Here is a 12,212-nt window from a genome sequence, read left to right on the forward strand (position 1 = left end):
GCGGAGCTCCTCAAATAACAGTAGCTTCACCAAGAGGGATGTTTATTTTCCTGGCATGTTAGCGAAGCCTGGAAGAAGGCAGTGAGTCTGGTTACGGTGGCTCCACAGAGTGGCTGGTGCCCCAGACCCCGTCCCTCTTTTTGCTCCCACACTTCCAAGGAGTGTCCCTCAGCCTCATGGTAAGAGGACGGCTGGATTCCAGGCATCCACTTCCATTCTAGGCAGTAGAATGAAGGAAGGAAGGGAAGGGAGAGAGGAGGGAGGAAGGAAGAGAAGAGACTGGTTATTAGGATGCAGCCAGCAGTCTCTGTTGCAGAGAAGACTCCCAGCAACTCCATCCTGCAGACTTTCTCTTCATCCTGTGTATCCTGTCTGCATATCTGGCACCTCCACCCACCCAGCCACTTAACCTGGGAATCAGCAGCAGAGGCTCCTATTCGCTCACCTCCACAGCCAATTCATCTCTGTCAGGCAAGGTTCTTTCACTTGCAAGTGGCAGAAAGTCCAGCTGCATCCGACCTAAGCAAAAAGGGATTTTATCGGCTCGTATAAATGAAGAGTCTGGCAGGACAGGCTTAAGCAAGCTTGATCTGGGGATCAGATGACATCCCCAGGACGAGGTTTCCGTCTTTATTGACAGATCTCTTCCTCAGGCTTCTCCATGTGAGCTCTTTTCTCCAACACCTCCAGTCCTTGGCTCCAAGACGGCTGTAGCAGCAGCTGTATACCTCATTCCCCACATATTCAAGGCCAGCAAGGAAGAACAAGTCTCTTGCTCAGAATATTCAATGCCATTTTCTTGGCCTTGATTGGCTCACCAGTCACTGTAGCCCAGGGGGATGGGATTCAATGGCTGGTTGAGGCCTGGGTCATGGTGGTGCCCCACTAAACCATATTAACTGGGAATAGGTAATGGGTGTGTCCCCAGGAGACCGGAAGTACAGTATATGTGTGCTGGATGGCCAAGAAACAACAAAGAACTGCTGTTCACTCTGGTCGAGGCCTGTTGAATCCACCTCCTTAAACTCTCTATCCAGGCTGCCGTCCTGGCACTGGGTTGGTTCAGGAGCATCGCAAAACTCTCCCCCTGGTCTCCTGCCCACCTTCCGCACCTTCCACATTGCGACCAAGTGTTCTTTCTGAATGCATATAGCCCTTGGTCTCTCTCCTAGTTTAAGCCCCTTTAGGGGTTCCTGTTGCTTCCTGTATAATCTGGATAAGATTATATAGAGCTCCACAAGCTATAGCCCACAAGCCAAATCCAGTTTACCACTTGTTTTTCTATGGCCCATGAGCTAGTAATGATTTTTACATTTTTCAATGGTTGAGAAAAAAAATCAAAAGATAAATAATATTTCATGACATGAAAATTATGTGAAATTCGAACCCATACTCCTTTTTGTCCCTGCTGTACATGCTTCTTTCATGGCTCTTAAAAAAATATGTAACATTTGTATGTTTCCAACACATCACAGTCTCTGCTAAATACTAAATGTCTTTAAGAGTATTCAAGTAACAACATCTAGTGAACGCCTGCTGTGCCTTAAGCAACGAGCTAGTTATGGAAATGTATCTCGGACCAGACCTTTCTTAACTCCCACCCCCAGCACCTGGAGCTCTGTCTGGAACATAGTAGGTGCACAATAAACGTTGTTGAACAAATAAGCGGGAGAACAGGGTCTTGGAAGCACTTAAGAGCCGTGAACAGCTTCAAGTTGCCGCACAGTGAGCCCTTCATCCGCTCTAAGGCATCCCACCAGTTCTCTCACTGGCCGCTTTGGGGAGCAAGGGTTGGGGAGGGAGGCTGGAAGGGGGGCTTGGTGTCGGGCCTTGACTTCCTCTAGCCTTTGAGAACGTGTTGCTGCTGCTACTCCCTCTGCTGCTGCACTAACAGTTAAAGAAATTTAATAGATAACAAAAGCGACTGAGGAGTACTTTGCAAATATAAAGTGGCATAGGAAAGTGAAATCATAATGCACGCAGAATGACGTGCAGTTCAGTCGTGAAAATGCTGCGTTGCCTTCAGCAGGATCAACAGTGCTTTGGTTAGGAGCTTCAGCCTTACAAACTTCTGAATTCTTTATTTGCCTTGAAGCCTGTTTTTCTGCTTTGGGTTTCTCCTAACTCCTCTTCTCCCCCTTGCCCTCCAGATGCTCAACCTGTTCGTGGCCGTCATCATGGACAACTTTGAGTACCTGACTCGGGACTCATCCATCCTGGGGCCTCACCACCTGGACGAGTTTGTCCGTGTCTGGGCAGAGTATGACAGAGCGGCATGGTGCGTAGGCCTCTTGGCGCCCCCCGTGAGGCCCATATCAAGGGCCTCTGGAGTTCTCAAGGAAGAGGTTGGAATTGGAGCCACCCATGCTTGCCTGTTAGAGAAGGAGAGGAGATTCCTCTTGGTTGTGGCCCGTGGAAGAGGCCAGGTCCTCAGACTGGCTCTGGCATCAAGCCAGTTATGGACCACTTAGCTTCTTTATCTTCCTTTCCCCTCTCTTTCCTTCTGTGACAGGCTTTTCCCTTTCTTTGCCTATCTCAGTACACAGTCTGCACCTCAGAGTGTTTGAGTCAGTCCCTAGAGGAGCTTCCAAAATGGTTAGTGGACTCTGAGTCACCAGGGGGGTTGACAAGGGTTTTGGGGGACAGCTGGACAGCTGGCCACCATGGTCAGTGACATTAGTCTTTTCTCTCTCTCATCCCTCTCAAAAGGTACAGTTTCAGATAACTCTGAAATTATATAAAAAAGCAAGCAAGTTATTCTTCTAACTGACTGCTTAAATACTTGTGGATTTTTATTGCATGGAACTGAGTTAAATGGCAGGAATTTGCGGGGATGACCTCCCTAGGTCTTTTTCACTTTCCGATAGTTCTCAAGTGATATTGTGCCTTCTGGACTTTAAAGCAGAGGCTGGCAAACTATAACCCATGGGCTAAATGTGGCTCACTGTCTACTTTTGCAAATAAAGTTTTATTGGAGCACAGCCATGCTCATTTATGTACTGTCTCTGGCTGCTTTCACACTACAAGGCAGAGCTGCATATTGTGACAAAGACAGCATGGCCCTCAAATTCAAAAATATTTATTATCTGACCCTTTACTTAAAAAGTTTGCTAATCCCTGATTTAGAGTTGAAAGGCAGCCTTTTGGTCCTCATAGTTGAAGACAGGGTAAGAGTGCTGTGAGCGCTCACTCCATGGGAACTTTTCTGTCCGAAGTCATCTTGGTTTTAGGGTCTTATCTCGCCAATCTATCCATTCTGGTCCCCCTCTGAAAATACTACAAGAAATTCCATCCTTCATGGGAATGGACCACGTTGCTTCCACCTGGAACTACTTCATAATCTAAGACTCTTCCCAAATCTGTCCTCCTATGAGGCTTGTTGAACTTGGGTCACTTCTTTAGATGTTGAAATAATGAATCAGAATTCCTCTTCCCCTCAGTAATTATTAATGACTTAGCACAGAGTTCTCTAAATCCATTTCTGTTACAATGGCTGAGCAATGGCTTTTACTTTCTGGGCCTTCTTTCTAGTAGGATAGGCTGCTTAGAATGCAGTGGGCACTGTGTTACAGGGGAATGCAGCCAGGCCTGTATCTTGTCAGCTCTGTGGCCTTGGACAAGTCACTCAACCACTCTGAGCTTCCACAGTTGTTGTATAATAGTGGTAATGATCCTACCTACCTTGAAGGCTGGTTGTGAAGATTATATTAAATCATGTATGTAACTATTGTTATAATTAATTACCACATGGGAAAGAAAATATGAAAAATTGGTGTCTGTAAAGCTGGATGGCCATGGGATCGGGATACCAAGAAGGGACCTCTTCACTCACCTGAGAGAGGAGAAAGCAGCTGCTAGCAAAGGAGTTCATTGCTCACCTAGCCTCACTCAGGAGCCCTTGGCTCTCAGAAACCCCAGCTTTTTGGGGTTCACATTATTTTCGGGCCCAAGTGCCTTGGGCATTAAACACGCTGCTCCCCAGTTCTTCCATCTGCTGGGAAGAACAATTCCACGAGAACTAATCATGAGACTCAGACACATGAGCTGTGAAAGAGCAAAAAGACCAAGGAGAACCTCTTGTGTCTACTTTGAAATTCACAGCGTAACTTGTCCTGGTTATAGTTTTACTGGCCTTCTCTATGAGATGAGAGGGGAAACAAACCAAGATAAAGTAAGCCAATGTCTTCAAAAAGGAGACAGGTTGCAGAGCACATCAGCCTGTAGACAGCAGGACCAACTCACCCACGTCCCATCCACGATAAGAAACAAAAGAACACATGGTAAAATGAACCTCCCCTCAAGAGTCAAGAGACTTGGAAGTACGGCTGAGCTGCTATTTGGAAGAAGAGGAGGAATCAACAGCAAAATCAAGAAAAGATTAGGAAGAGTGACACTGGGGCAAAGTTGTAGTCTCGACATCACTGGCGAGGATTGGATGCTTGGAGGTGGAGAATGTGTGCTTATAATTTCTGGTGGAAACCCTGGTCTGTACCAGGATGTGTCCAGACCCTCAGATCCCTGGCCGTTGCTGACTTGTTCTGGCCCCTGAGGGAGCAGATGCTTTAGCCACTGAAAATGAATCAACTGTTGAGTCTGCCCTTTACACAGGAAATCAGAATTCTCTAGCAGGCTCTGTGAAAGGGGAGTGATAAGATAGGTCACAGTGTTCCTGGAATTCTGACTGGATCTGACCAAGCTGCCTATGGGCTGGGTTGCAGGAGCAGGGCTGGCAGGAGAGCATTTCGGCTCCCTTGCAGGCTGCTTTCTGAGCACAGATCCCGGCAGGCTCCAGCCAAATTGAGAAGAGTTTGCCCAAGCAGAACTCGGGGAAAAATCTGCCACAAAGAGAAGCAAAGCCCTTTGCAAATTCCCTCATGCCAACGGTGCTCCTTGCTAATTAGCCTAATGGGAAATTTCTTTCTCACAGTCTGTAGAAGGAGGCTGACTTTCCCACTGCCCTGACAAGCGGGTCTGAGTAACTGACTGTAATCAGTGTCTGCGAAAAGCAAAGGGTTCTGCAGTCTGCTTCACGGCAGCCTGGTGTCCGCTGTTGGTGGCAGTCAGAGGTATTTGTGAATTGGTGGGCTTTGTTCTTAGAGGCCTAGCTGGAGCCAGGCTCCGTTTTCTGCATCTGGCCAGGTATAGGCCCAACGGATATCTCTGGGTGCTCGTGGCCACTAGGCATTGAACGAGCTCTGATTCCTTAGAAAATTCGAGGCAGTGCATTTTGCAGTGATGGTTCTCTGATACTTACCATGCTGTTTGCAAGGTGGTGGTTCTCTGATGCTTTTCGTCCTCAGTCTCTCCTAATCTGGCTTTGCCGGGCCCAAGGAAAGAAGCCGCCCTTCCTCTTCCAGCCATCCCCTTCATGGCTAGGCTGTCATTTCTCTCCTACCCTTCTCTGAGTGTCCTATTAACCCACCTCTGCTTCCTTTACAGCGGCAGGATCCCGTATAAGGATATGTACAAATTAGTGCGGGTGATCTCGCCACCTCTGGGCCTGGGAGAGAACTGCCCCTACAGGGTGGCTTGCAAGGTTTGCCTCCGGTCCCCAGCTGTGACCATGACCATGACCGTGACCGGCAGCGGGGTGCAGCCTCCAACCCCCCTCCTCTCCGTTCTGCTCCACCACCACTGCGCCACATGAGGGAACCTTCATGTTGCTTTCCTTTGAGTTTAAAGAGGTCCAAACCCTCCCAGAACCAGCAGCTGTTACACAAGGAAGAAGGGCACGTTTTGGGGGGAAGGCGGATAAAAAAAGAGTTAAGGACTTAAAAATGGAGGCTGCTTTGACCTCTGTTTTCTTCACATGCACACACTCATTCGTGCACGTATAACACACACATTCTTCTCTCTCTCTTCCTCACTCCACCTTAATCTGTGGATTTAACCAGAAGGACCTCTCCCTCCTCCAGAGAATGCAGAAATCTTTTGAATCCAGCAAGGAGTTCTGGTTTCATTTCCCTGGAGACAGAGAGCCTCCTTTTAGCAAACTAGTAGCACCATCCCATATACGGTGTAGGAAAGTGTGATTCTAGCCATGCCTACCTCTGCCCAGCTCTGGATAGTTTGGCCACAAGCGATTATAAAAGCTGTAGGACAAAAGGGAGGTGAGAAATAATTTTAAAATGAGGACAGGAGGGGAGGATAAGTCAAGAAGGCAAAGAGGATAGAGTCGGTGGGAGAATTTACTAGCTCAGAGGGTCTGGGAAGGTCTCAGCAGAGGACGGAGGGCTCGGAGCAGATTTCTTGCCTGAGGGTCCTGCCATGTATTGTTGGAGGCACCGAGGGCTCTGTCGTAACTGCCGAGTCACTGTTTGTTGGTGAGACCAAGGACGTTGTTCAGGGGCACACAGGACCTCCCTCTCCACCCAGCCCCTCTCCAAGGCCAAGCCCACTAGATAAGGAAGTCTCTCCTGGTGTTACAGGAGGGAAGTGCGGGCTCCCGGGGGCGTAGCACAGTCTGGCAGCTGGAAGACGACTTAGGCCCAGGAAGATGCCAGGCTGAGCGATGGGAAGGAGCTGGCCTGGGCTGGTGACAAGTGATTCCCATATTCAGGAGGCCGAACAGCTGCCTCTGCAGAGACTCTTTAAACTCCACCCTGGTGAAACCTGCAGCCGCATGTGGGAGAGCCGGGGAGGGCAGCATGGCATGCGAGATGCTCTTCCTCCTCCTGGTTTTGTTTCTTCTGTGCCCAGCATGCCGTCGCCCCCGGGGCATGCCGGGGCACAAAGAGCACTCTTGCCACCAGAGCCAGGTGGAAGCAACGGGCCGACTCTGAGCAGCAGCCGTAGCGCAAGCCGCCGTCTCCTGCTGCACTCACACCACAGAGGGGGATACACGATGCTCCGCCTGCGGGTTCAGAGCAGGACAAAGGCCTGACTTCCAGGCCAGCACCCCCGTCCCCAGCCGGGGCCAGAAATCCTAACCCATGGCTGGAACACCGTCTATCTGGTTTATACCACTCTCACACAGCCCTGGGAATTGAAGACAAGCTTGTGTTGTATGCGGGATGGATGGGTGAACAGAGAGGTAGGGTGATGCTCATCCTGGAGGAGACAACTGGTCCCTGTGACAGCCGCGCAGAGAGACCAAAGGTTGCTGCCACGTTCCCGGGTCTGTGTTGGGTGTGCTATAAATCCGCACCAGGATGGAGACACGTGTACGACTTGCCTTGATTAACGGGTTTCCTGTTCTTTTCCTGTTTGTCCATTTTGTTTCGTTTTTCTTCTCCTGTTTTCTGTACTCTTTTGTTTGTGTGTTTTGGCTCCCCGGGAATGCCTGTTCTCCTCTCCTCCCTGTCTGCATCCTTTCCCTGCCACCCCGCCCCCATCCCCACTTACCACCCCGCCATGAGCAGTGGCCGCATCCATTACACTGAGATGTATGAAATGCTGACTCTCATGTCACCACCGCTAGGCCTCGGCAAGAGATGTCCCTCCAAGGTGGCATATAAGGTAGACCACCTCTTCCTTTGTTCTGGGCTAGTGGCCAGCAGGAAATGGGCGCCAGCTGTGGGGAGGTCAGAACGTGGGGAGGAAGCCGGGCTGGGGAGGGAGAGGAGGGAACCAAGGAAAAAAGGAATGATGAGATGAAAAGGTCATGAAGCTTCACAGAAGGATGAAGTCCTGAATCGATACACAAGGTGGTGTGTAAGACTATCCGACGTGGTTTTTTTTTTTTTAATGTTATTCTGTTGCTACAAGTGTGTGGCTCCTTTTGAGTGGGTTACTAGAAAGGAAGTGTTAAGCAGCATGTTTCCTTCTAGAGAAGGCAGAGTGGTGGGCTGTGGAATAGCATATATGGGCAAGAAGAAAGCCTACAGCAAGACAGCTATCAGAGCTTATTTAAAAAAATCTTCAATCAGATAAGCTAAGGAAATAATGCAGAAATTCCTCTAAACATGGTTCAAGAAGAAATTTTTAGGAGAGAGGAAAACTCTTAACAAATTTCTTCCTCCATGACGTAGGGAGGAATGATGGCATGGTTCCTTCTAGGTACCAGAAAAGAAAGAGGAACAACAACCTCCATCCCATGATATATGATGAAGGATGCAGCTCCCTTCCCCATTAGCCCAGCTACCCATTTTTCCTGGCAATTCAAAGGAAAGGGTAATGATGGACACAAGTTGCCTTCAGCATTAGATTTGCCTTCGCGGCATGACTGAGCTATGGGTGGCTTCCCCTCAGCTTGCTTAGGACAGCATTGTACATTGGGAGTCAACTGCCATTGGCATGCTCAGAGCCTTGGGGCCTGAACTTGTTCTCCACAATGAATAATAGTTGCTGTTAATTCCCCATTGCTGTTCAGACTGACCCAGAACTCTGGAGCTCTTTCATTCACCTAGGAATACACCCTAGCAATGTCGCCACTTCTCTAAAAGCCTAAAGAAGTGGGAGAGAGATGGAAGTCAGATACAAACAAGAAACTAGCCTTACACTCCAAGACACCGTGTTTGTGACATCACATTAAGCAAGATGTTCCAGTGGAGTTTTAGAAACCCTGTCTTGGGAAGAAACACTTGCCTTCCTGCTAGGCTGGTGGTTCTGTTGGAGGACCTTCTCCTGCTGCTACCTCCAAGTTTAAAGCTCCAGAGAGCATCTCATTGGAATTGGGGGGGGGGAGCCCATTAGGGACCCTTATCCACCCCACTACATGGCTCCTCCTTTGCAGCTTAGGGGCTGGCATCCTTTTTGCTCATGATTCCACATCTAACGGTACCAGGTGGTGGAATGTGGCCCTAAGTTCTTTGCATTTCTGGGGTGAAGCTCAGTGGGAGAAGGGATGGTGGGGATTGGAGGAAAAGTTAATTCCAAAAGCAAGATACTCTCTGGAAAGTGGATTTGGCCATTTCAGTTTGATCCCCTTCCTTTGGGTGAGGGGAACAAGGCCTGCCCACTCTGCTCCTGCCTTGGTCACCCTTCTCTTCTCTGCTCTCCCCAGCCCTCTTCCCCTAGACCTTGTTTGCACTCTCCCACTTTTCCATTCTGCTCCACTTCATCTTTTGGATAAGCTGGACTTCTGCATGTTCAACCATGTGCTGGCAAATTTCATCTTTTAAAGACTCAAAAAGGGGGCATCAGGATGCATCTTTCAAGTCAGATAAGCAAAGCAAAATCTCCCCCATGTGAGTTTTGGGGGTATTCATGGGACAAGTGGAATTGTAGAGCAGCCCTGAAACGGAATGGAGTCACCTCACAGAGCTGACTCCTTTCCCTGAGCCACTGCTTTTCGGAATCCCTATTAAAGACATTCTTAGGACTGTGGAGGAGTCCTACAGAATGATTAGTCCCTCTTCCCTTGGAATTTGGCATCATTCCCTAGAAATAAACAAAGCAAAACAAAACAGCAGCCAATGAGCCTTAAGTGAGAAGCAGGGAGAGGGCAGGACTGGGACAGGGGACGGGGGAATCCTTGCCCTTCTTTTTTGTCTCTGCACTTTGACCTCTGCACTTCTCCTCCCTTCTCACCAAGGTTTCTCTCGATATATTTTTTTCCTCCTGCTGTGTCTTTTCTCTCTTTCACACAGAGGTTAGTCCTGATGAATATGCCAGTGGCTGAGGACATGACTGTCCACTTCACTTCCACGCTTATGGCTCTGATCCGGACAGCTCTGGACATTAAAATCGCCAAAGGTCAGTAAGCTTAGGAAGGAAAAAGATTCTGAAACAACTCACGCAGGGTGGCGCAGGATGGAAATGTTTGACCTTTCATTCATCTGATGATGCAGTGACCTGGAGATCCAATAGTAGGGTCCCTGTTTCACCTCTGAGCTACAATAACTATAATATTTGCCCTTTCTTCTTGGTGAAATGAATGGTTTGATAATCACTAAGCCTCCTTTTGACTTCAACAGTATGTGATCTTTGGTGTCTGGCACATAGTAGGCATTTTAGAAATATTTGTTGATTGAACAAACGAGTTTTAATTTAGTTCCTTTTTTTTTTTTTTTTTTTTTTTTTTTTCCTTATGTGGTGCCTTTAACAACTTGGAAGGCTTCTGTGGCAGGTGCTTTCATGGCAGTATCTTGTTCCTCTTGATTTCTAATTCAGTGGGTTAGGAAAGAAAGGGTTTACTACTTCCAGATGGGCCTCCAGCTTCCTGCTCTTGCCTGACCCAAATCTTTTTTAAAATCAGGTCACTCAGACTCTGGAGTCAGATCGCTGGAAGAACTGATACACGTATAAAGGCAGAGGAGGCTGGCTCCTGGCTCTCTGCATTTCCCCTTCTGATATATTGAGCAGCTGGGAGCCTCTGTGAATGAATGAGGAGGCTGATCTTGGTCCCAGGGCCTCAGCTCTCTGTGACAGGATATCCCTGAGTCACTGAAAACGGGAGCCAGAATGTGTTCTGCTTCTTCAGCAGAAAGACCCAGTATTGCAAGATCCACTGTCACTAAGTACCAAGATCCCCTCTGAGACTATGAGGTGCCATGCTGACTCAGCTCCTGCCCCACCTCCTCCCTCCGTCCTTGTTATTTCTGTGTCTGTTCTGTTTTCGCTATTAATAAATTTATCTTCCCCTAGGTGGTGCGGACAGGCAGCAGCTAGACTCAGAGCTACAGAAGGAGACCCTGGCCATCTGGCCTCACCTGTCCCAGAAGATGTTAGATCTGCTTGTGCCCATGCCCAAAGGTGTGGGGTCTCCTCCAGGGTATCCTTGTCACTGTGGGCCCAGCACTCCAAGACCACACCTTTGGGGGGAACACAGAATGATCAAAGAGATAAGGGAAGGGTGCTCTTTTATTCTTAGGAAACAAAAATCCCTCACTTCTCAAGTTCCTTTTGTCATTAATTGAAAACAGTTTCTTTTTTTTTTTTTTTACTGAAGTATAGTTGATTTACAGTGTTGTGTTAATTTCTGCTATATAGCAAAGTGACTCAATTATATACATAAATATGTTCTTTTTTATATTCTTTTCCATTATGGTTTATCCCAGGATATTGAATATAGTTCCCTGTGCTATACTAACCTTGTTGTTTATCCATCCTATATGTAACAGTTTGCATCTACTGACCCCAAACTCCCAATCCTTCCCTCCTCCACCCTCCCTCCCCCTTGGCAACCACAAGTCTGTTCTTTATGTCCGTGAGTCTGTTTCCATTTCGTGCCATATTTTAGAGTCCACATATAAGTGACATCATATGTTATTTGTCTTTCTCTTTCTGACTTACTTCACTTAGTATGATAATCCCTAGTTGCATCCTTGTTGCTGCAAATGGCATTATTTTGTTCTTTTTTTATGGCTGAGTAGTATTCCACTGCATATATGTACCACAGCTTCTTTATCCATTCATCTGTTGATGGACATTTAGGTTGCTTCCATGTCCTGGCTATTGTGAATAGTGCTGCTATGAACACTGAGGTGTGTGTATCTTTTTGAATTAGAGTTTTGTCTGGATATATGCCCAGGAGTAGGATTGCCAGATCACATGGTAGTTCTAGTTTCAGTTTTCTGAGGAACCTCTACACTGGAAAACAGTTTCTTAAGATAGGTCACTGTGGTTGTGGATGAAACTTCTTGACTACATAGCTCTGTCCTTCCACATAACACAGTTCAGCAAACCTTCAAGCCGTTGGGGAAAAGGTGGTGTTACTAAGAGATGGAAACCTAGACCATTCTGGGGGTGGGGAGGTGCTTACCAATGTGTTGCACATCATTGGTAACATCACCCTCCCTGGGTGGCCGTGGAAGCTCCCTGAGGCTAGACATGGGGACCTATTCACTCTGTAGCCTCAGTGCCTGGCACAGATGGAACCCTCAATAAATGTTGGATGGGTGGGTGGCCGAAGGGGCAAACCTGCTTCCTAGGTGTCCTGACTCTCCCCCCACCGTCTTCTCCCTGTTCCCCTCCATGCCACACTTGTGTCTTCAGCCTCTGACCTGACTGTGGGCAAAATCTATGCAGCAATGATGATCATGGACTACTATAAACAGAGCAAGATGAAGAAGCAGAGGCAGCAGCTGGAGGAACAGGTGAAGGTCAAGGACAGCGTGGTGGGTGGGTGGGCCCCTGAAGGGACAGGCCTGTGCATCCCTGGGGCACAGTGCCCTGCAAGTGCTTAGAAGCAGAGGTCAGGCTTTGCAGGGTCCAGGAACCTCCCTAGGATCAAGGGATTAGAAACCCAGTGGGGCAGAGGTTCAGATAGTCAAACAGGGTATCAGTCATATTCCTGTTTTACTCAAATGGTATTTTGCCCCCACAGTCAT

General features: G+C 48.1%; 1 protein-coding gene across 3 annotated transcripts in view; it reads left to right on the top strand.

Moving 5' to 3' along the window:
* Nucleotides 1-12,212, top strand: part of CACNA1E (calcium voltage-gated channel subunit alpha1 E) — a 303,256-nt gene that overhangs the window by 279,563 nt on the left and 11,481 nt on the right. For all 3 annotated transcript variants that reach the window (XM_068538402.1, XM_068538403.1, XM_068538404.1), the window contains 5 exons: nt 2,151-2,278; nt 7,362-7,458; nt 9,531-9,636; nt 10,528-10,635; nt 11,878-11,978. In XM_068538402.1, coding sequence (XP_068394503.1) covers nt 2,151-2,278; nt 7,362-7,458; nt 9,531-9,636; nt 10,528-10,635; nt 11,878-11,978 — 540 coding nt within the window. The remainder of the gene's footprint in view (nt 1-2,150; nt 2,279-7,361; nt 7,459-9,530; nt 9,637-10,527; nt 10,636-11,877; nt 11,979-12,212) is intronic.

This window comes from Eschrichtius robustus, chromosome 3, assembly GCF_028021215.1.
Source record: "Eschrichtius robustus isolate mEscRob2 chromosome 3, mEscRob2.pri, whole genome shotgun sequence".
NCBI classification, from domain to species: domain Eukaryota; kingdom Metazoa; phylum Chordata; class Mammalia; order Artiodactyla; family Eschrichtiidae; genus Eschrichtius; species Eschrichtius robustus.